Genomic DNA, 25,582 nt, shown 5'->3' with positions numbered 1-25,582 from the left:
TGCTTCCAGAGACCAAACTCCGAAGTCAAAATGCTTGGACACCAAAGCCCATTTTCTCTTCTTCTTACCTCAGTGACTGTGTGACTGTCTGCCTCAGTTATACCATCCAAAAGTGGGAATAATAACAGTACCTACCTAGCTCACCTACTTAAGACTGTTGACTCAGTTACTACATGTAAGCTATTAGAACAGAGCATCAGGACAGTTTTTAATAAACATTAACTATTAGTATTATCATTTACAGAGACTGGCATCTGGTTGAGAAAGAAAGTAGCTATGTAAAGTAAACCTACACTTTTCTACGTTTAACCAGCAAAACATGCATCAAATGTAAGAAAATATAGATGAAGATATTCTCTAAATCAAAAGAACATCTCTATTATGTTATGCCACAGTGATCATTTTTTTTATCATGAAACATTCTTTTTCCCTTAAACTTTCCCCATCCAGCTGATATACCAGTATGAGGAGGGAGAACCAGAGCAGCATGTCCAAATTCATCATCTTGGGGCTTCCCTTCTGGCCAGAGCAGCAAAGCATGTTCCTCACCCTGTTCCTGGGCATGTACCTGACCACGGTGCTGGGGAACCTACTCATCATACTGCTCATCAGGCTGGACTCTCACCTCCACACCCCAATGTACTTCTTCCTTAGCCACTTGGCCTTCACTGATATCTCCTTCTCATCTGTCACCGTCCCTAAGATGTTGATGAACAAGCACACTAAGTACAAATCCATCCCCTATGCAGGAAGCATTACACAGACATATTTTTTCATCTTCTTTGCTGCTTTGGACAGTTTCCTGATCACTTCAATGGCCTATGACAGGTATGTGGCCATCTGTCATCCTCTCCATTATACCACCATCATGAGTCAGAGCGTTTGTGTCATGCTGGTGGCTGGGTCCTGGCTCATTACTTGTGCTTGTGCCCTTTTGCACACCCTCCTCCTGGCCCAGCTGTCCTTCTGTGCTGATCACACTGTCCCTCACTTCTTCTGTGACCTTGATGCCCTACTCAAGTTGTCCTGCTCAGACACTTCCCTCAACCAATTGCTAATCTTTATTGTGGGAATAGCAACCATTGTGCTTCCATTCTTAGGCATCCTGGTTTCTTATGGCCATATTGGGGCCACCATCGTCCGGGCTCCCTCTACCCAGGGCATTGGCAAAGCCTTGTCCACTTGTGGATCTCATCTCTCAGTAGTGACCCTTTACTATGGGACAATTATTGGTCTATATTTCCTTCCTTCATCCAACAACACCAATGACAATAACATAATTGCTTCATTGATGTACACAGTGGTCACTCCCATGTTAAACCCCTTCATTTATAGCCTGAGAAATAAAGACATGAAAGGGGCCTTGAAAAAACTCTTGAGTAAGAAAACATATTCTTCCAAACAATACTTACCTTTCTTTTAAAGCACTCATATGCTCTTATTTCCATAGTAACATGTAAATACAAATTATTAAAAATATAGCTCACTTGTCTTGTTTCCATAGCTGTTACTCCTAAATCTTTGCTGACATTATTCTTTCACCTGATAGGGAGAGTATTAGAATGTTATATGCTTTATGGGAATTAATTTGCTCTTTTCTCAGATAATGTGGATTGTAAATACTTTGAGGTTGCTATGTCACTTTAGTTGGTATCAATGAATAGAAGCCATCAGGATAGCCCTTTCCCAATATTAAATTTGTTATCAAATGTGTTTGACCTTTGACATTTCCATTTCTAAAGGATTTTCCATTTTGGTGACAATATGGCTTCTCCTTCACCCAGGCACCCAAGCATCCAGGGACCCTGAGCCCTTCTAGAACTTTCAGGGAGAGCATATTAAATTTTACTTTCCTTATATAATAATTAACACTCTGATTTATTGACCTTCAGGAATATAGCCCATGCTTCCTTTCTCTCTGAACACAAACAGGTAATCAGCAGCAAAATTAACATCACCTCCATTGTCTCAGGTACTGGTTGAACAGCTTAATATGCATTAAAATCATCTAATTTAATCTTGACAACAACCCTAAGAGATATTTTGGGAAAACTCAGGCTCAAAGAGCTGAAGAAGACTTCCTTAAAATTGCAGGTAGTGAAAGGAAGTTTTCAATCTTGGCTGTTGGACTCTAGAGCTATTCAGCCAAGGACCATAATTGTTTATATGGATCACTGTGTCCTGATGAGGAATAATTAGCTCAGCCTAGTGGCAGAGGACATGAAAACCTTGCCAAAGGATGTGTTGCTCTACCTGAGACTTCACAAATCAGAATCATCCAGACACATGAAGTTCTATCTTTTCCTGATGAGCACAGGAAGAGGGAGCAGCTGGTGTCAGGATGTTAAACTGGAAGTTTTATCTGAGGCACCAAGATTTGATAGATACCAGATACCAAAGTGAGTATCTGCAAGATATTTTGTATCTGTAAGATACAAAATGAAGATGTTTATATAAAATACCCAATAATCCATTTCATAACTTTTGAGCCTCTCAACCTAGATGTGGATCTAAAAATTTCCTAAGAGCTGGAGATGAGAGGTTCTTGTAGAGTGGTATTTTTTTGTTTGTTTCTTTTGTTTTTTGAGAAAGCTGCACAGAGAGCCCCAAATCTTCCAACCAAGAAGGGGATGATTTCCTCCTCACTTGAAGTTTAGTAGGAGAAGTTTCAAAAGAATGATTTAAAGAGTTTGATGTATATCCCTTGCTTTATGAGAGTGAGGGCAATAGGAAAGATGAATGAGAGGAGAGAGAAAGAGAGAGAGAGAGAACTGGAATTATGGAATAAAATTCTATTTGGGAAATACTTTCACTTCTCCTGATGGTGGGGCAATAGAAGTAAAAATGTTTCCTATGGACCATAGGTGGATTATGTGAGAGAGAGAAATGGTATGAAACCATTTTCAATTCTTCTCAAGAAAACCTATTAGAAAGCCTAGGAAGCTCCAGGAAAGAATAAGAGATCTGTAGGTAATACATCACTACAAAACCAGGATATGAGGAGAAGAATTCACAGGAAAAAGTATACTTACAGGATGTGTGGGAAGGCAGTGCAGCAGTCTCTGAATATCCCCTGGACTAGAAGTGACAAGAGAATGAGTCTTAACCATCATTCAGGTCAAGAGAAGCCAAAACATTTTAATACAGTAGCAATCAAAGAAAAATATTATTGTTATCACCTTCTCATTCTTCCTTCCATACTCCATCACCAGAAAGTGGGTTCAGAAACTGCAACTGGACTTGAGAAAAATGAGGAGAAAGAGACAAAGTAGCATTACGACTCCTTTCTGAACCTCACTTACTTGCCTGCAGCTAGATCCAATGAGGGAAAAGGAAATTTAACTACAGAATTGAGGCAGTGTTTGTGATAGAAAGTAATCTTTACCCTTTCTAATACCTAAGGATTAGAAGAGAATTTATGGGGTCCAGAAGAGTTTTTATTCAGTTGAAGAGGAAAACAATCCTCAACTAAGTAAATTTTTAAAGAATAGCAAGAAAAAATTACATCTCTTGAGAAGTACTTGTCCAACATTTCAGATATTAAGTTTGGTAATTTGGATTATTGTTTTAAAAAAAATTTACCTCTTCCTTCTCACTTCCAGGGCAGTAATATACTTTCCCACTCTAATGAGGTTAGGTGTGCCCTTGTGACATAAGAGCTTTTCATACTCTTGTGTATCAGTTAGCTCTTGCCACAAAAATGCTGGATAACAAATGACCACAAAGTCTCAGCAGCCTTCAACAATAAGAATTTATGTTAGTTACGAATCTGAGGATTAGTTGACGTTTGACTGATGTACCTTAGGCTGATCTAGCTGGGGTGGCTGATTTTCCAGACTTGGTTGTTCTCACTCATGCTTCTGTGGTCAGCTAACCAGTAGGTTAGCTGATCTAACGTAGGCTTATCTTGGGTGGCTCTGTCCCTTGAGTCCCTCAACCTATTGCTGGGACTTGAACATGGACACTCTCTCAGCCTCCTACACAGTCCCCCTCTCTTGTCCTTGTGTCCTATTCTAGATTGTCTGCTGTTAACTTAGCATCATCATCACCCACTTCTAAGGCTTCCCTTGCATTGTGGTGGTCAGGCTGGAAACCACATTTTCCAGATTCTTCTTTTCTGTATTGTTCATATTTAATATTTTCCAATAAGAGAAACTCATGAGAGATTTAGAAGGCAGAGGGGAAGACATTACTCTCTGGAGGCAATTATATCCAGAAGTATTGGCAGATGTGAGATTCACAGTAGTTTGCAATTGAGCTCCTAAGAGCTATCTGCATTACTGCTGCAGATTAAGAAATTTGGGGGAGATTCTCAGTGATTTTTGAGTTTTGCAGCTGCTACTCATCAATCTTTTGTAACTAACTGTTTTAGACTTTAGGCTGAAATCTTTTGTTTTAGCTTTCTTAATCTTCAGAGGTAAGTTCCTTGACCTCTTTCCTCCAGCCCTTGCAACAGTTTTACCAGCAAGCACTTTTGTTCTACTCTCCTGAACAAATCCTTACCGATATACTTCCACTTAAAGATTACTCATCATTTATCTGTATTTATTTTTTGGAGTACACATGAAATTATCTAATTATTACTTTTATCAATTGCAGAGTAGTAGAGAAAAATAAACCCTTTAAAATTAATTAATTTTAAAAACTTCATTATTCATATGAAGAAACAAAGTGAATCTCTACCTCATACATTAAAAACACTCAACTCACATGTTTCAAGGACTGAAGGAAGTTTTAAAATTTTACATAAAAAAATAAAGCACACTATCTTTATGTACATGAGACAGAGAAGCCCCTTCTTTTCTTCTTAAAAATTCAGATATGTTTGGCTTAAACCACACTGTAAAGAACATGATTTACTAGCTCATGTCAGTAGAAAACCCTATCGGGGAATGGAATCTTCAAAGTGCTATAATAACTGGATCTTGTTGAGTTGTCACCAAAGCATATGGTATTGATCTTCTATTATTCTATTCTGATGACATGTATCTCAGTTTCTATTCACACAGTGTTAATTAGGTCAGGGGCATGGGTTTCACTCCAGAGACTCAATTGGCTTCTATTTTCCAAGGTCACAAACTTCACTCAGACTCTGGACAATGACTTGCACTTATGAGCTGTTAGTCATAAGGTATTTGTGTGTGTGTGTGTGTTGAGTTGATATTAATATCTCTGAGTTTAAAGGACATTTATTCTGATAGTGACACTACAGTGCTGTATCAGTCCTGTAGGTTACTTTGCTGAATGACTCTATCTTTTGAGCAAGGGTACAGGGTGGACACACCTAATGCTGTGTTATCTGTAGCAAACTGTGCTAGAGGGCATTCCACCAAGTATTCCTACTATTTACATAAATTCAAGATGTTCCCTCTGATAAGAAATCTGAGGCCACCCTTCCTTGGCCTCTGCACTTTTCCTGCTGTCACATCCCTTCTTTGTTTTCTAAAAGACAATGATTGTTGTTTTCAAGGTGGCTTTCTCAAGGAAGTACATTGAAGTCAAGAACTCAAATAAAATAATGCATTAATAACTTTAATCACGTTAAAATTGACAATAACAGATAGTAAAAAAAAGTCATAAGCTTCCAATAATGGAAGGCATTTGCAATATATACAACTGACAATGTATTTATTTCTAGGTTATATGAAGTCTGTCCTACAATACAATAAATTTTTTAAAAGCTAATAAAAAAGTAGGGAAAAGAAATAATCTTATATTCCACAAAAGAAAATTTTGTATCAATAAGGATAGCGATGGCTGCTCCAGTGGGGCAGTGACGGTCTTCTAGAGGGTTGATGGCATTCACTGTGTGATAATTCAGGGACCGGGTTCAATTCTCTCTCAGGGCAGCAGGTAATTTGATTCCAGACAATAGAGGAAAAGACACATATTTTTCTTTAAAATTCCATCCAGGAAATAAGACACATTCTCTTTGACTGGAGAGAAGATGCCATGCACCTACACCTAAATTAGTAGAAAATGTGGCAGCTGCCTCCCAGTGACAACTTCTCGCGTGGGAATGAGGTCATGAAATTTTGGTGGACAGCCAGCCATCTCTGCCACAAATATCCAATAAACATAGGCTGAGATGCTCTCCTTTATAAATAATCAGAGAAATAGAAAGTAAAACCACAGTGAGATATCAGTTTCTATTCACCAGAATTGCAAAAATTAAGAAATCTGTCAATGTCAATTATTGTTGAAGAAGTAAAGTAATAGGAATTCTCATACTCAGGTGACGGAGATTTAAATTACTATAACTTTTTAAAAATTAATAGACTTTGTTTCTTAGGGCAGTTTCAGGTTTGCATAAAAATTAGCAGAAAGTTTCCATATACTTCTCTCCTACCCCTACCCAGTTCCTCTATTATTAACATCCTGCATCTATGTGGTACATTTGTTACAATTCAACTAACATTGATATATTATTAACTAAAGTCCACAGTTAACATTAGAATTCATTCTTTATGTTGTACATTTTTTTGTTTTTTAACAAATTCATAAGGACATGTATCCACTGTTACAGCATCATACAGAACACTGTCACTGCCCTAAAAATCCCCTTTGGTGTACCTATTTATCCTTCTTCCCATCAAGACCTGTACCCCTGGAAACCACTGAACTTTTTGCTGTCTCTATAGTTTTCCTTCTCCGGAATATCATATCCTTGAAATCAGGCAGTATGTAGACTTTTCACTTTGGCTTCTTGCTGCAACTATTTTACAGAAGAGCTTAGCAGCGATATTAAGTTGAACATACACATGCCTACAATCCAGTAATTCTTCTTCTGGGTATAGAATTTACAGAATGAGTTGCATACATGAGTAGATGATGGAAAAGAGTGCTTGGAACAGTGTTGTTTGTAATTGCAAAACGCTGACAACAAACAAAATAGCCATAGAAAATAGACCAGACGCAGAATGGCTATAATTAACAAGACAGGAAACAACAAATGTTGGATAGGATGTGGAGAGAAGGAAACCCTTGTTCACTGCTGTTGAGAGTGCAAACTGGTGCAGCCACTACGGAAAGCAGTATGGAGTATCCTAAGAAAATTCAGAATAGATCTACCATATGATCCAGCTATCCCCAGAGAACTTGAAAACACAAAGGCATAAAGATACTTGCACCCCTATGTTCATTGCAGCATTATATACAATAGCCAAGACTTGGAAGCAACTTAGGTGCCCATCAAGGGACCAATGGATAAAGAAGATGTAGTATTTATACATGATGGAATACTACTAAGCCATAAGAAATGATGAAATCTGGCCATTTGTGACAATATGGATGGAGCTTGAAGGTATTACGCTGAGTGAAATAAGTCAGTGGGAGAAAGTCAAATACCGTATGGTCTCACTCATAAATAGAAGATAAAAACAACGACAAACAAACACATAGCATTGGAGATTGGATTGGTTGTTACCATAGGGGAAGGGGGAGGGCAAAAGGGGTGATTAGGCTCACATGTGAGGAGATGGTCTATAATTAGTTTTTGGGTGGTGAACATGATGTAATCTACACAGAATTCGAAATATATTATGACGTACATCTGAAAAATAAATTAATTAATTAACTAATTATTTTTTAATTTAAAAAAGAAAATAGACCAGACAAATGTGTTACAGCTTCACAGTGGAATATTATACAATATGGATGAAGTTCACAAGGATAATATTAGACAGAAAAAGCAAAGCCTATAAAAATCAAGCATTATTCCATTTATATGCAGTTCTAGAGCAGGCAAAATTGAAGAATCAACATAGAATGGTTAAAACTTTAAAGAAAAATAAGAGAATATTGAAACTATTAAAGATACTGGGTATTTTCAAGAGGAGCAGAAGATACAATCGAGGAGGAGACACAGAAGATTAACGATATTGTTAGTTTTCTACTAGTAAAAGCCTAAAGATGGCTAAGTGAGTATTTCTTTTAATATTATTCTTTAATGTGTGATTAGATGTCATAAATATAAACACATATGAACCTATATATACACAAACAACATACTATAAATATGTATATAAATACACACATATATTTATACTGTATGAATGTTGTTACACTCTTTTATTTGTATAATATTTATAATATTTTTTAAAAGTTTAAATAAAATTTCCAAGTAAACTGGGTAAAAATATTGCTCAAGTTTGAAACATATTCAAGTTATTTAAAGGACTCAAGATTTGATTTAACACGTAGAGTAGTCTGAGTCCCACCTCCACTAAATATTGCTAGTTTAGTGGCACTGGGCAACTTAGTGGCCTCTCTTAATATGAATTCCCTCCTTTATACCAATTACTAAGGTTAAATGAAATAATGGTTACAGAAAATTTGTCACAGGTATCAGCTTATAGCAATGAAGTTAGCTATGTTTGCTATCAGCAGAGCTAGTTTCTCAAGGAGTGAAGACAAAACTTTACCATTTCATTCGGAAATGTAGGACACTATATTCATGAATGTGGGGCAGGGAAGCACTTGTTTTTGGAATTCAGATACATTTGGATTAAACTACACTAAGTCCTGCCTGAGTTCAATTCAGGTTTCCTAGGTTTCCCAATATTCTCACTAGACATTCTTAGTCCCATATCCTGAAACACTGAATCTCTCTTATCAGATTGGACTGATCACCCATACTCACATCATCACTTGGAAAGCTACTTTAAACTCTCCACTCTCACTACAATGCTTCACACCCAATTGGCCAACCTAGGATACAGAGGGCTACAGTCAAGTTTGAGTTCACCACATGGAGCCAGTACCAGTCCTGTCTGTACAATTTTCCAGGCCTTTTACAGAAAGCCATCTCATTTCAATATGTGGCCAGGTCCACTCAATTTAAGGGGGAAAAAATGACATACAGCATTACCATAATGCTATAAACATAACTGCAGCCAAAATTTGGGCAATTGATAAGAAATTAGAAAGAAAAATAAAACTCAATTTCTAATTAATATCATTCATAAGAATAAATTCAAATGTATTACAAAAAAAACACAAAAATAAAATCAAGAATCTTCCAGGAGGAATAGTCTTCTCATCTTGAGAAGAGAAAAACTTTTTGCTATGTAAAAGTTGTAAACTGAAAAAGAAAATAAAAGACTGAAAGCTGAGATTGCATAAAAATTTTAAATACTTGTAGGGCAAGGAATACCATATGAAAAGGAAAAAAGATTTAAGAAAGGGTAGTTGTGTACTTATATTTTTAATAAACCTTTCCCATGACTCTCTAAAATGAACAAAAACTAAACAGAGGAGAAAACTAAGTCCGAGCCAAAACAGAGACTGAAGGAAAAATGCCACATCAAGATTCACTAAAAAGCAGCTATTCAGAGAGGAGCGGATGCTCATGTTACACATGCAGGATGGAGCAGATCTCATATGCACTTAATAGGAAAAAAAAATGCTCATCATGGTGAAAATTTTTCTCTACTGAGTATATTCCCCAGAGCTCCTTTCATATCCCGATTCCTCAGACTGTAGATAAAGGGATTTAGCATGGGAGTGACCAGAGCGTACAAGAGAGACACAATGACATCCTTCTCATTGGAGTTACTGGATGAGGGAAAAAAGTACAGTCCAATAATTGCTCCATAGTACAGCGACACCACGGAGAGGTGAGAGCCACATGTGGAGAAGGCTTTGTACATTCCCTTGGTGGAGGGGACTTTAAGGACTGTGGCCCCAATCCTAACATAAGAGACCAGGATGCATATGAATGGCAAGGTAATGACAACCACTCCTACAGTGACTATAACTAGCTCATTGACTGTGGTATCTGAGCTGGACAGCTTAAGTAAAGCGGAGAGGTCACAAAAGAAGTGGGGGAGACTGTTGTCTCCATAGAAAGAAAGACGGACCAGGAGGAGGGTGTGCAAAAGGGCATTAGTGCAGGATAGGATCCAGGACACAGTTACTAGCAGGAAACACAGGTTCTGACTCATGATTGTGGTGTAGTGGAGGGGTTGACAGATGGCCACATATCTGTCATAGGCCATTGATGTGAGAAGGAAGCTGTCAAGACCTCCAAACAGCAAGAAGAAATACACCTGGGAAATGCACCCAGAATATGAGATGGATTGCCTGTTTGTCTGCATATTCATGAGCATCTTTGGAGCTGTGACTGATGAGAAAGAGACATCAGTGAGGGCCAAGTGGCTGAGGAAGAAGTACATGGGGATGTAGAGGCGAGAGTCCAACCTGATGAGCAGGATGATGAGCAGATTCCACAGCACTGTGGTCAGGTACATGACCAGGAAAAGGGTATAGTATATGCCTTGCTTCTCTGTCCAGATGGGGAGTCCCAGGAGGAGGAACTGAGACACACTGCTCTGATTATCCCTTCTCATGTTCTTCTCTTTTGCTGGAGATAAAAAAAGAGATGGAAATGTGCAAGAATGAGAAGTCATTATGACCATCACATAATGGAAACATAGTTTTGTACTAGTCAGTACAGGAATTTTAACCTGAATAGCTTATGCTTTTACTCCACTAATGGGCTAGTTATGATCTGTCATCAGGTTATTATGCATCAATCTAGGAACTAAAATAATCTCTTTTGGCGAAACCATGAAACATCAGAATGATGATGAGATCAGAACAGGTTGCAATGAGGAGGCCAGGAGTTCATGACAGAAATCTGAGGTTAGGAAATTATGGTGCAAGGTTAAGTCAGTAATCACTTGTTAGAAACTCTAGTAGAAGTTCTCCAATTGGTCTGTTGGCCTTTCTTAACTTTTCCCATGCCTCTGACAAATGTTTTGGTTAATGCTTTATTTCTGTGGATTGGATCAAGATAGGATGATCCAGTGGGCTTCTCTGATTTCCCAGAAATCAGAATTTCGAGACTTGGTGGGAACATCATATGTAGCTGGTCAAGGCAAGAGCATTAGGGACAAGAATCTATGTCAGTAACATAAAAGATCTAGTGACATACCTTGCAGTTTGGCTATCGGTCCTTCCTTTAAGAAAATTCCTTCCCAATCCTAAATGTTTTCAGTCTACCAGCACTCTCTGTAAAGGAATTTTCATGGGATGTAGAGAAAAAATATGTTTCTCTTCCAAATTCCCATCTTTTTCTCTAAATTCTAACTAGATCACTCTTATTCAAGTTCTTAGAACACCAGGAAATACTTTGGCTTTTCCACTCATATCCTGGATCTGCAAAAGAATAAGCTGTTTGTGTCTGTTCAGATGTCACCAAATAATGTCTCCTTTTTCACAGTTCCTAACCTACGTTTTATGCCAGTGATTCATAACTGATATTTTTCTTGTCATATTCCAACGCTTCTAATTCTTTGCTCTTCCTATCATTTCTCTCTCTTTCTTCTTCAGGTCAGTTAGTCTTAGACTTGGCCATGAGAACACTCACAAAATGACAGGGAAAGAGAACATGATGGTCTATCTACTACAAAATAGAATCCACATACTATATAAAGATGTTCAATCTAAAGGTTTTTCTCTTTGAGAGCTTAGAACATGTCTCATTACAGAACTCACCATTCATCTTGGAGGTTAACTAAAGTTTACATTATGTAGCAAGTCTCCAAATTTAACTGAAATTATCTCTACAACTCCTACCTTATTTAGTCCACTACATTAAAAATCTTGTTAATTTAATATTCTTACCTGAATTACACAATCAGTGTTGCTAGTCAATTCCATGTTAGTAAGAATCAGTTTCTCACAATGAAAGTGCCGACTAGCTCTCTGATGGATATCTAGGTTGTTTCTAATATTTTTCTATTTCTAGCAGTATTTCATTAATAACATTTTAATATGCCATTTTTCAACCTAACACATATATATGTAGGACAAATTCCTAGAAATGGAATTGGAAGATATATAGATTCACAATTTTGATAGATATTGTTAAATTACAAGAGGCTAAGGTGGTGAGGAAGCCTGTCCTAATAGGGTCTTTAAAATGAATCCTAAACAGTAAAAGCCTTTTGTGTGAAGATCATAAAAATAGGGTTTCTAGTTGTTTGCAGAGGACAAGGGCTATCGTGTTTGAGGAACCAAGAAAATTCAGGATCATAGTCAGCATGGGAAAGTTACCAGGTTGGAGAATTATCTAGAAGTCAGTTTACAAAAGGCCTTTTCTACTATAATGCAATGTCTTTATTCTATTCTTACAGCTTATTTCCTGGTGTGAGATGTGGAAGAGCCATGTTAGGAATAAGTACCACAGACTGGACACACACACACACACACATCAACACGCAAACATATGCAATCATGCCACTGAATATAAATTCTACTCCTGCTCTACATTGCCTCTTAAGTGATGAGCACATATACCTTCAGCTACAAGGCCTGGGAAGACTCTCCCATTTCTCTCTAGAAGACACAGGACACAATGATGCAGGTGGAGTCTCTAAGGGTGTCAAAGAAGCATTGCAATCAGGGAGAAGCATTATCAGCTCAAAACCAAATAAGATAGATATATGGACACACACTTATTTATAACTCCTGGGCAACGAGCATGAATTCTAACTTTATGAAACATGGAGAGGACCTGGCGGGGGGCAACTCTCCACCTCTAGCTCCAAATTAGAGACAAACAGGAAATAATTGCTTTGTTACCTTTAGTTCCCTTGAGGGAAGAACTGTTTGTTGATAGTAGGTCACAGGAAAGTTCACCCTTGGAGGAATACTGATAATAACCGCAAAGCAGCTGCTAGGAATTTGCTGATTCACAAAGCTTTTTGCCATCTTGAGGCACTGGGGAAATTGTGATTCAGAATCCATAATAAACCAAGGCAGAGATTGAGTGTGTCAGCACAAGTCTCTTGTTTGTGAACCCAATGTTATTTCAAGAACATCAGAAACACTCTAACACTTTCACTTTCTGAACAAAAGATTAAAGGACTTTAAATCCTATCACCACACCTGGGCCCTGAGGAACGAATCACAGTTTCTATAAAAACTGGTCTCCTGCTCAAAAGACTATGGAGTCAGCATTCTCTTGGTGTAACTTTCTCACAATACCATAGAATAACCATTCAAGAGATGCTTTCCACTAAATCTCTTAGAAATTGATTCAAATTTATTGTGTATGTCTCCAACTCCACTTTTTTTGAAGCTAGGTAGGAAATGAATATCATGTGCTCGTTATTTGAGGAAAAGATGTTTGAATACTCAAAAGTGCTATTTATTTCTTCTATTTTGTGTTAAAATCAATCTGGAACTGCTGCTTGAATGAAGAGTCTTGTAAGCTACTTAGATTTCAGAAGTGGTTTCCAGATCCTGTGGCTCATGGATGATAATCTGTTGCTCTGATTATAATGCTACAATTGACAGACCTGTGTTCCTAAAAGTCAATAGTTGACAAGACTTCCTTCTCCAACCAGAAGAACATCACTTGCACCTCCCTCTTTTCTTACATGCATGACTGTGACTCTGCAGGATTTCTTATTTTATTAAACAGTATAACAAAAAGTGTCTCTTTGAATTAGGAAATGACATTACTATTTCCCCAGGTACTAGATACCATTTCCTAGAGTCCTTCATCTTTATCCTCTGTTATCCCAGTCCCTATCATTTTTCTGAACGCTCTTCAAAATATGCCCCCTATATATCTTATAATTTAAAAACAAAAATAAATGTACATTCATATACACAAAAATGAAGAATAGGCAAAATGAGATTAACGGGTGTTTCAGAGAAAAGAAACTCAAATGGGCTAATAATCACATAAAAAGATGGTCAACCTCAATAATAATCAGAGAAGACAAATAAAACCTCAATAAATTTCCATTTTATATTAATAGATTGGAAAATTTAAGTTAGAACTGCTGTTCATTGTCCATAGTGTATATTAATTGGAAGACTTATTCTCTTCTAATAGGAAACAATATGGCATTATGTTTTACAGTTGAAAATGTGCCTTGGACCATGCAATTCCTTTCTCAGATTTATATCCTAAAGAAGTTTTGCACATGTACAACTGGAGACAAAAATAAGAAGGTTCATAGCAACATTGCTCATAATAGCAGAAAAAATGAAAAAAATCCAAAAACAAATAAATTATGGTATTTTTACATAAGGAATATGGTAGAGCAAGTATATGCCATATCAATGAATGCCATATCAATGAAGTGTGACATTAGTTCTGGCTTTTCACGTATAACTTTCATTATGTTGAAGTTCCTTCTATACCTAGTTTTTGAGAGTTTTTATCATGAAAACGTGTTGAATTTTGTCAGATGTTTTTTCTGCAACTGTTGAGATGATCATGTGGTTTTTACACTTAATTCAGTTAATATGGTGTATCACATTAATTGATTGCATATATTAAACCATCTTTGCATCCCAGAAATAAATTACCCTTGATCATGGAGTATGAACCTTTTAATGTGCTGTTGAATTTAGTTTGCTAGTATTTGTGTGTGAGTGTGTGTGTGTGTGTGTAAGGAAGATTGGCCCTCATCTAACATCTGTTGCCAATCTTCCTATTTTTGCCTGAGGAAAATTATCCCTGAGCTAACATCTGTGCCAATATTCCTCTATTTCATATGTGAGATGTCGCCACAGCATGGCTTGATGAGAAGTGTATAGGTCTGTGCCCAGGATGCAAACCCATGGCCCCAGGCCGCCAAAGTGGAGTGCATGAACTTAACCACTACACCACCAGGCCACCTCTGGTTTGCTAGTACTTTGTTGAGGATTTTTGCATGTATGTTCATCAGAATATCAGCCTTTAATTTTCTTTTCATGTAGTGTCTTTGACTGGCTTTGGTATCAGGGTATTGCTCATCTCATAAAATGAGTTTGGAAATGTTCCCTCTTATTCAACTTTTGGAAGAATTTTAAAAGAATTACTATCAATTCTCCTTTAAATATTTCATAGAATTCACCAGTGAAACCATCTGGTTGTGAGATTTTTTTGTTGGGAAGTTTACAATCACTGATTCAGTCTCCATTATTTGTTATTTGTCTCTTCAAGATTTCTCTTTCTTCATGGTTCAGTCTTGGTAGGTTGTATATTTCTGGGAATTTAACAATTTCTTCTAGATTACAAATCAGCATATTTACTAAAAATCATTGAGGTAAACTTTATTATATAAAGTCGCAAAAATAAAAGATTTTTATCAGAAATCTTAATCAGTAAATTAAGCAAATAAAAAATAAATAATCCAAGCATTGAGAAGTTAGAACTCAATTGACTACTCACTAATAATATTATGATTTACCTAAAATATCCAAAACAACATATAGACAAATTATAAGAATAAACAAGTAAATTTAGCAAAGTTATATATTGACTTTGACATAGAAAGTCAACTATGTTTCTATATGGTAGAAAAAAGTGAATACGAAATTTAAATGATTACACCATTTTTAAATTGCACAAATACATGAAATACTTAGGAAAAGTTTAATAAAAGATGTGTAAGTCCTCCTTAAACTACAAAATATACTGAAAGAAAATAAGAAGATATAAATAACCGAAGATATGTAACATGTTCCCAGATTGAAGATTAAATATTTTTAAAATGGCAGTTCTCTCTAAGCTGTTTTATATGTTGAGCACTATGCCAAATAAAAAATCAAAAGTTTTGTTTTTAATCGTCAGTCAAAATCTGAAATTCAGATAGAAATGCAAGAGTAAAAAATAGCCAAGTTAACTTATATTCAGTCATTTGATTTATGACAAAGACAGCAGTGCAGTGGAATGGAGAAAGGATAGAATTTTTAGTGAATTGTTGTATATCTATCAGATAACCTTAAGGAAGAAAATTAATTTGTGTCCTTATCTTGAAACATACCAAAAGTGAACCCAGATGGACTTTATATACACATGTTAAAGGCAAAATAAGAATTTTTAAGATAAAAACTTAGGAGAATATCTTTAAGATCTTTTGGTAGACAAAAATTCCTTAAATAAACACAGTGTTAGCCACATAGGAAAACAAATTTCTACATATGACTACATTAAGATATATAAACTCTGCTCATCAAAAGACTCATTAATATTATGAAGAAGTAAGCCACATAAAGAAAGAATAAATTCTCCATAAATATCCAGGAAAAGGCTTATATCAATGATACATAAAGAATTCCTGGAAATCAATACGAAAAAAAAACAGACTACCCAATAAAACATCAATAATCAACTAAGAACAGACCATTTACAAAAGAAGATACCCAAACAACCAATAAGCATAAACAAAGGAGATAAACTACATGAGTTTCAGACAAATGTAAATTAAAACACCAACACAGTACTTCTACAATTTCATAAGAATGTATACAGTGGAAAAAATGGATATTATAGGTGTTGATGAGTAAATGGACCACATCTTTTTATATATTACAGGGAGGAATGTAAACTATTACAAGCACTTTTTCTAACCTTTAAAAAATTATCTATTAGGTAATTGAAATATAAATAAATTTTCACCCAAAAATTCCATTACTAGGTATATACACAAGCCCCAAAGTGAGAATGACCAAATTTCAGTCCAAATTAGAATAGATGAACACATTAAAGAATACAGACACAATTGAAAACTAAAAGCTATGAGAATGAGTTAACCAGAACTAAACAGAACAAAACAAAATGGGAACATAAAAGAGGACAAACTCTAAGCTTTATATATAAAACAGCCAAACTGGCCAATCATATGTGCAGTCAGGATAATGGCAGTAAAGCAATATGGTTAAACACATAATTCTTTGAAGTCACACATGTCCGAGGTTAAGTCTTGAGGCAGCTGTTTAATTGATCTCCTTGGGCTTTAGTTTGATTCTCTGTAAATATGGAAAATATTAACACCTTTATAAGAGGATTGTGCTGAAGTGTAATAAATTTAAATGCTTGATGAATGTCACCTGTGATAGCTGCTCAACTCTTTTGTAGATATAGCAGTTTGGTAACTCCTGAATTTCTCAAACACGAAGTAAATGAAGTTGACTGGTAATATGAAAACTCATATTAGTAAGTGTTGATATCGGCAGCAGATAGAGAGGGTTATAAAGAAAAAATGGAGATTAAAAACATTCTTAGAGCCCTGGGAAGTGGCTCCAAAGTCTCATGAGCTTGCAGTGAACATCGCCAGGGGATAGAAGGGCCTGTAGTTTCACTGCAGAGCATTAACACACAGAATTCAGAGAACAGGTGGGAGAAAAAGAACCATCAGTTGAACAGAAAGATGAGAGGAAACATAAAATTAGACCAAGAGAGGAATGGCTAAGAGTTAAAGGGTTGTCAATAAGAGCTAGCCAAGTTACAACTGTTGAAGGGGCACATTTTACAGCCCCTTGTCCTTATGCCCCATACTAGATAGTCTGTTGTTAACTTAGCATCATCATCACCCACTTCTAAGGCTTCCACTGCATTGTAGTGGTGAGGCTGGAACCTACATCTTCCAGATTTTTCTTTTCCATATAGTTCATGTTTAATGTTTTCTAATGAGAGGAACTCATGAGAGATTTAGAAGGCAGAGGAGGAGAAGCTATTACTTTCTGCAGGTAATTTAGCCAGAAATATAGGCAGATGTGAGATTCACAGTAGTTTCCCATTGAGCTCCTAAGAGCCACCCGTATTAATGCTGCAGACTGAGACATGGGGGAGTTTTCTGGTGATTCTTGAGATTTGCAGCTACTACCCATTAACCTTTTGAAACTATCTATTTTATGCTTTAGGCTGAAATCTTTGGTGTTAGCATTTTTAATCTTCAAGAGCAGTTTACATGGTATCTACTCCCCAGCTTTTGCAACAGTTCTATAGCAAGCACTTTTGTTCTATTCTCTTGAACAAATCTCTACTGATACGCTTCCACTTAAAGATTATGTATCATTTATCTGCATCTATTTTTTGAAGTACAGATGAAATTACCAAATTGATACTTGGCTTTTCAGTCAAGGACATCTATTGCAGAATTGTGGGGGAAAAAATAAGCATTTTAAAATTAATTAACTTTAAAAACGTCATTATTAATATGAAGAAACAATAAAACGAATTCTACCTCAGACTACATTAAAAACAATCAACTCCATATATTTCAAGGGCTTTCAAGAATTGAAGGCAAAGTTTTAAAACTTTACATCAGAAAGCATACTAGCTTTATGTACATGAGACAGAGAAGTCCTTTATTTTTATTTATTCATTTTTTTCTCATTAACGATGACAATATTTTACTTAATTTCCAAAATTTTATACATACACCTTACAATGAAAACCTTGTTTCCTAAAGACATTAATATAATTTTATGGTTAAATATGTATATTTGTGTATGTAATAGTTTCAAAATAATACTATTTTTATTACCAACAATAAGATTACTGAATGCAGAATAGGTTTTATTTGTGGTTCTTTTTGTCTCTTTTTCCCACTTGCAATGCACAAATTACTGCATTTCAAAGTCACTTGAAACAATTCTCTGTGAGATGACACCATCAATTTTGTATACAGGACATTTCTTTTTATTTTTAAAAATTCAGATATATTTTGTTTAAACCACACTGAAAAGCACATGATTTACCATCCAACGCCAGTACAAAACCCTATCGAGGATGGAAATCTTCAAAGTGCCTTAAAAACTGGATCTTGTTGAGTTGTTATTAAAGCATATACTATTGATATTCTGTTATTCTATTCTGATGGCATCTAGCTAGCTTCTTATCACACAGTGTGAATTAGGTTAAGGACATGGGTTTCACTCTAGAGACTCAATTGGCTTCTATTTTCAGGGTCACAAACTTCCCCCAGACTCTGGATGGACAATTCCTTGCACATGTGAGCTGTTACTCATAAGATGTTTGTGTGTATGTATGTGTCTGTGTCTGTGTTGAATTGATATTAATGTCCATGAGTTTAAAGGACATTTACTCTGACATTGACACTATAGTACTGTATCAGTCTTGTAGGTTACTTTGCTAAACAACTCTGTCCTTTGAGCAAGAGTATAGGTGGACTCACCTAATGCTGAGTTATCTGTAGCAAATTGTGCTAGAAGGGATTCCACTGGGCTATTCCTACTACTTACACAAATTCAAGATTTCTCTGACGAGAAATCTGAGTCCACACTTCCTCAGCCTCTGCACTTTTCCTGATGTCACGTCCCTTCCTTGTTGTCTATACAACAGAATGGTTGACATTTTCAAGGTGACTTTCTCAAAGAAGAATGTTAAAGTCAAGACTACAAATCATAAAATAATGCAGCAATATCTTTAATCACATTAAAATTGACATTAATAGATAGTGAAAAGACAAAAGTAATAAGATTCCAATAATGGAAAGCATTTGCAATATACGCAACTGACAAAGGATTTATTTCCAGATTATATGAAATCTGTCTTACAGTATAATAAATAAAAAGAAAAAAAACAATAAAAAGGCAGGGAAAAGAAATAACGATGTATTTCACAAAAGAAAATTTTGAATCAATAAACATAGTAATGGCTGCTCTACTGGTCCAGTGCGGGTCTTCTAGTGGGTTGATGACATTTCACTATGTGGTGATTCAGTGACCAGGTTCACTTGTTTCTCAGGGCAGCAAGTAGTTTGCTTCCAGACGATAGAGGAGAAGTCACACATTCTTCTTTAAAATTCTGGCCAGGAAATAAGACACATTCTCTTCTATTTTGGAGAAAGTGCCATGTACCTAAACCTAGAGTAGTAGAAAATGTGGCAGCTGCCTCCTGGTGACAACTTCACACATGCAAAGGAGGTCGTGAAATTTTGGTGGGTAGCCGACAATCGCTGGAACAAATATCCAATAATCTTAAGCTAAGATGCTCTACCTCATCAATAATCAGGGAAACAGAAAGTAAAACCACAATGAGATATAATTTTCTATCACCAGAATTGTAAAAATTAAGAAATCTCTCAATGCCAAGTGTTGTTGAAGAAGCAAACTGTCATACTCATAGGAACTCTCATACTGAGGTGATGGAGATTTGAATTAGTAAAACTTTTAAAAATTAATAGACTTTAGTGGCTGGCCCTGTGACATAGTGGTTAAGTTTGCAAGCTCCACTTCATGGACTTTGTGGGTTCAGATCCCCAGCACAGACCTACACACCGCTTAACAAGCCAAGCTGTGGTGGTGTCCCACATACAAAATAGAAGAAGATTGGCACAGATGTTAGCTCAGCGACAATCTTCCTCCAGCAAAAAGAGGAAGATTGGCAACAGATGTTAGCTCAGGGCCAATCTTCCTCACCAAAAACAAAATGATAATAATAATAGACTTTCTCAGAGTAGTTTTAGATTTACAGAAAAATCGAGCAAAAAGTGTTCATATTCTTCTCCCTGTCCCCTACGCAGTTCCTCTATTATTAACAGCTTGCATCTGTGTGGTACATTTGTTACGATTAAACTAAAATCAATATATTATTAACTAAAGCCCATAGTTGACTAGAATTCACTCTTTCATGTTGTACAGTTCTTTTGGTTTTTGACAAATACATAATGACAGGTATCCACTGTTACAGCATCATACAGAATAGTTTCATTGGCCTTTGCTAAAAATTCCCTTTGTTCTACCTATTTATCCTTCTCCCCCTCAAACCTGAACCCCTGGTAGCCACTGATCTTTCTGCTCTCTCTATAGTTTGCCTTCTCCAGAATGTCATATTGTTTAAATCATACAGTATGTAGACATTTCACTCTGGCTTCTTGGTACAACTATTTTAGTGAGGAGCTTAGCAGCAATAGTTAAGTTGAACACATATGTGCCTACAATCTAGTAATTCTTCTTCTGAGTCTAGAATTTACAGAATATCTTGCACATATGCACTAGATGATGTACAAGAATATTTGCAGCAGCATTGTTTGTAATAGCAAAATGATGAAAACAAGCAAAATAGCCATAGAAAATAGAACAGATAGTGTATTAAAGCCTCACGGTGGGATAATATACAACGTGGGTGAATTTCACAAAGACACTATTAGGCAACAAAAAAAAAGCCTAGAAGAATAAATACAGTATTATTCCATTTATATGCAGTTCTAGAGCTGGCAAAATTGAAGGCTCAACACAGAAGTGTTAAAACTTTAAAGAAAAATAAAGAAATATTGATAATATTAAAGATCCTGTGTATTTTCAAGAGGAGAGGAAGGTACAATTGAGAAGACACAAGGGGCCTAACAATATTGTTAGTGTTCTACTGGTTGAGCCTAGAATTTGTTAAGTGCATATTCCTTTTAATATTATTCTTTAAAGTGTGATTAGATGTTATATATATAAACATATACACATGCAACATACTATATATATATATATATACATGTACGTTTAAACTGTATATATGTTATACACCCTCCTTTGTTTGTTATTTCAATGTTTTTTAAAGTTTAAATAAAATTTATAGCAAAATGAGTAGCAATATTACTCAATTTTGAAAAATATTCAAATGACTCCAAGGACTCAGGGTTCGACCACACACATATAGTAATTTGAGTCCCACCTCCACTAAATATTGCTAGTTTAGTGGCACTGGGCAACTTACTAAGCCTCTCTTAATATGAATTCCCTCCTTTATAGCAATTACTAGGATCAAATTAAATAATGATTTGTCACAGGTATCAGTTTACAGCAATGAAGTTAGCTAGACTTGCCCTGAGCAGAGGCAATTTCTCATGGACTGAAGACAAACTTTACCATTTCAGATGGAAACATAGGACACTATATTTATGTCCTTAGGGAAGGGAGGTATTATTTTTAAAAATTGAGATACATTTGGGTTAAACTATACTAAATCCTGCCTGAGTTCAATTCAGGTTGTCTAGATTTCTAGATATTCTGCCTATACATTATTAGTCCCATGCTCTGAAAGGCTGAACCTCCCTTATCAGATTGGACTGATCACCCATACACACATCATCACTTGGAAAGCCACTTTAAAATCTCTGCTCTCACTACCATGCTTCACACCCAGTTGGCCATCCTAGGACACAGAGGGCTACAGTCAAGTTTGAGTACACCACCTGAGGCCAGTACCAGTCCTGTATGGTTAATTTTCCTGGCCTTGTACAGAAAGCAATCTCATTTCAATTTGTGGCCAGGTCCACTCAATATAAGGGAGGAAAAAGTGACATACTATGTTACTATAACTCTATAAACAAACCTAAAACACAATTTGGACAATTGTTAAGAAGTTAGAAACAAAAATAAAATTCAATAATTAGAAAAAAGAAATGAAAATGTGAAAGAATGAGAAATCATTACGACTATCACATAATGGAAACAGGGTTTTGAAATAAAATTCAATATCTAATTAATGTCATTCATAAAAATAAATTTTAAGTGTATTACAAAATTAAACACAAAAATAAAATCATGAAACTGCAAGATAGAATATTGTTGTTATCTTGAGAAATGACAAGCTTAGCTATATAAAATTTGTAAACTATAACAAAAAAATAAAAAGACTGAAAGCTGTAACTGCATAAAAATTTTAAATTCTTGTAGGACAAGGGATACCATAAGAATAAGAAAAAAAAATTAGGAAAGGATAGTTGTGTAGGTATGTTTTTAATAAACTTTTCCCATGACTCCTTAAAATGAACAAAACAAAACAGAGAACAAAATTAAGTGAAAGATAAAACAGAGTGTGAAGAAAGAATGCCGTATGAAGATTCACTAAATAGCAGCTTTTCAGAGAGGAAAGGATGCTCACGTTGCATGTGCAGGATGGAGCAGGTCTTATATCCAATTAATAGGAAAAATAATGCTCATCATGGTGAAAATTTTCCTCTACTTAGTATATTCCCCAAAGCTCCTTTCATATCCTGATTCCTCAGACTGTAGATAAAGGGATTTAGCATGGGAGTGACCAGAGTGTACAATAAAGACACAATGACATCTTTGTCATTGGAGGTACTGGATGAGGGGAAAAAGTACAGTCCAATAATTGCTCCATAGTACAGAGACACCACAGAAATGTGAGAGCCACATGTGGACAAGGCTTTGCAGATTCTCTTAGTAGAGGGGACTCTAATGATGGTGGCCCCAATGTGACCATAAGAGACCAGGATACATATGAATGGCAGGGTAATGACCACTGCTCCTACAATAAGGATAACCAATTCATTGACTGTTGTATCTGAGCTGGACAGCTTAAGTAAAGTGGAGAGGTCACAAAAGAAGTGGGGGAGAGTGTTGTCTCCACAGAAAGACAGACGGACCAGGAGGAGGGTGTGCAAAAGGGCACTGGTGCATGATAGGACCCAGGACACCATTACTAACAGGAAACACAGGTCCTGATTCATGATGGTGGTATAACGGAGGGGGTGACAGATGGCCACATACCTGTCATAGGCCATTGATGTGAGAAGGAAGCTGTCAAGACACCCAAAAAATAAGAAGAAGCACACCTGGGAAAGGCACCCAGCATATGAGATAGATTGACTCTGTGTCTGCATATTCATGAGCATCTTTGGAGCTGTGACTGATGAGAAAGAGACATCAGTGAAGGCCAAGTGGCTGAGGAAGAAGTACATGGCAGTGTGGAGGTGAGAGTCTAGCCTAATGAGCAGGATGATGAGCAGGTTCCCCAGCACCGTGATCAGATACATGATCAGAAAAAGAGTATAGTATATGCCTTGCTTCTCTGTCCAGATGGGGAGCCCCAGGAGGAGGAATTCAGACACACTGCTCTGATTATCCCTCCTCATGTTATTCTCTTTTGCTGGAGATAAAAAAAGAAATGAAAATGTGAAAGAATGAGAAATCATTACGACTATCACATAATGGAAACAGGGTTTTGAAATAGTCAATACATGAATTTTAACCTGAATAGCTCATTCTTTTTGCCCCACCAATGGGATAAAACCACGTTAAAAACCTAACCTGACATCAGGTTATCATGCATCCACCTAGGAACCAAAACAATTTCTTTTGGAGAGACCATGAAATCTTGGAATGATCATGAGATCATATAAGGTTCAAACTTGAGGAGTTCAGAAATTCGTGACAGAAATCTGAGATTAGGAAATTGTGGTGCAAGGCTAAGTCAGCAACCAGTTATTACAAACGCTAATAGAGGCTCTTCAACCAGTCTGTTGGCCTTTCTTAACCCTTCTCATGCCTCTTACAAATTTTTAGCTAATGTTTTATTTCCATGGATTGAATCAAGCTAAGACAACCCAGTGGGCTACTCTGGATGTTCCAGAAATCAGGAATTGGAGACTTAGTGGAAACATATGTAACTGATCCAGGCAAGAGGGTTAAGGACAAGAATCTATGTCAATAACATAAAAGATCTAGTGACATACCTTGTAACATAGGCTTCAGTCCTTCCTTTAAGACAATTCCTTCCCACTCTTCAACGTTTTCAATCTACCGTCACTCTTTCTAAAGGAATTTTTATGGAATGTGGAGAAAAAAGTCTGCTTGTCTTCCAAATTCCCACCTTATTCCTTCAGTTGTGACCAGATCACTGTTATTCAAGTTCTCACACCACCGGGAAATACTTTGGCTTTTCCCGCCATATCCTGGATCTGCCAAAGAACAAGCTCTTCCTAAGTATCTGTCCAGATGTTACCAAATAATGTCTCCTTTTTCACACTTCCTTACCTAAGTTTTATGTTAGTGCTTAATAACTGATATTTTTCTTGTCATATTATAACACTTCTTATACTTTGCCAATACTATCATTTCCCTTTCTTCTTCATGTCAGTTAATCTCAGAGTTGCCCATGGAAACACTCACAAAATGATAGAGAAAGAGAACATGATGGTTTATCTACTAAAAACTAGAATCCACACAATATATAAGACATTCAATCTAAAAGTCTTTCTCTTTGAGAGCTGAGAACACGTCTCACTATAGGGCTCAACATTCGTCTTGGGGGTTAACTGAAGTTTACGTTATGTACCACTTCTCCAAATTTGACTGAAATTGTCTCTACAGTTCCCACCTTAGTCAGTCCAGTACATTAAAAATCCTGTTAATTTGGTATTGTTACCTGAGATGAATTACACATTCAGTGCTGCTAGTCATTACCACGTTAATAATAATCAGTTCATCACAATGAAAGTGCTAAGTATTTTATGGACATTTAGGTTGTTTCTGATATCTTTCTGTTTTCAGCAATATTTCATTAATAACATTATTCATATGCTATTTTTCACAATGGCATATGTGTGTATATATATATACATCGATAGGATGAATTCCTAGCAAGTGAATTGGAGGACATATACATTCACAATTTTGATAAACATTGTCAAATTTTAAGAGGTTAAGGTGGTGAGGAAGCCTGTTCTTATGGGTTCTTTACAATGAGTCCTTAATAAGAGCCTGTTATGTGAAGATTATGAAAATGGGCATTCTGGTTGTCTGCAGAGAACAGGACTATGATGTACAGGAGAAAATTCAGGAGCATGGTCAGTATGGAAAACTTATGGGATTGGAGAATTATCTAGGAGCAAGATTATGTAAGATTCTTTCTGCTATAATGGAAAGATTTTATTCTCTTCTCAGACCAATAGAATACCCATGAAAAGGTTTTAGGAAAGGAGTGAATGAAAAATTTTAAATAGTGTGCCAGCTACTGGGTAGAGAACAGATTATAACAAGGCAAGAATGTCAGTACAAATTTAACTGGAGGCCATTGCAGTAATTT

General features: G+C 36.2%; 3 protein-coding genes across 3 annotated transcripts; 1 reads left to right on the top strand and 2 right to left on the bottom strand.

Annotated features, from left to right (window-relative positions):
• The first annotated feature begins 415 nt into the window (after positions 1–415).
• LOC103556028 (olfactory receptor 1J1-like) lies at positions 416–1,423 on the top strand. The gene has a single exon (XM_008527906.2). The coding sequence runs from the start codon at positions 464–466 to the stop codon at positions 1,421–1,423; it is 960 nt and encodes a 319-aa protein (XP_008526128.2). The 5' UTR covers positions 416–463.
• A 7,987-nt stretch (positions 1,424–9,410) lies between these two features.
• On the bottom strand, positions 9,411–12,819 carry LOC103556036 (olfactory receptor 1J21-like). Its single transcript, XM_008527916.2, has 3 exons — positions 12,589–12,819; positions 10,937–11,013; positions 9,411–10,363 (listed from the first exon to the last, which is right to left on the bottom strand). The coding sequence occupies exon 3, from the start codon at positions 10,347–10,349 to the stop codon at positions 9,411–9,413; it is 939 nt and encodes a 312-aa protein (XP_008526138.2). The 5' UTR covers positions 10,350–10,363; positions 10,937–11,013; positions 12,589–12,819.
• A 9,872-nt stretch (positions 12,820–22,691) lies between these two features.
• Positions 22,692–23,690, bottom strand: LOC103556045 (olfactory receptor 1J21-like). The gene has a single exon (XM_008527926.2). It carries the CDS (start codon positions 23,688–23,690, stop codon positions 22,692–22,694), a length of 999 nt encoding a protein of 332 aa, XP_008526148.2.
• Positions 23,691–25,582: the final 1,892 nt, after the last annotated feature.

Source organism: Equus przewalskii, chromosome 26 (genome assembly GCF_037783145.1).
Source record: "Equus przewalskii isolate Varuska chromosome 26, EquPr2, whole genome shotgun sequence".
NCBI classification, from domain to species: domain Eukaryota; kingdom Metazoa; phylum Chordata; class Mammalia; order Perissodactyla; family Equidae; genus Equus; species Equus przewalskii.
This window is presented reverse-complemented; position numbering and strand designations above follow the sequence as displayed.

What these genes read in the sequence shown, in the direction of transcription:
- LOC103556028 (XM_008527906.2), top strand. Translation starts at nt 464, where the DNA reads ATGAGGAGGGAGAACCAGAGCAGCATGTCCAAATTCATCATCTTGGGG.
- LOC103556036 (XM_008527916.2), bottom strand. Translation starts at nt 10,349, where the DNA reads ATGAGAAGGGATAATCAGAGCAGTGTGTCTCAGTTCCTCCTCCTGGGA.
- LOC103556045 (XM_008527926.2), bottom strand. Translation starts at nt 23,690, where the DNA reads ATGATTTCTCATTCTTTCACATTTTCATTTCTTTTTTTATCTCCAGCA.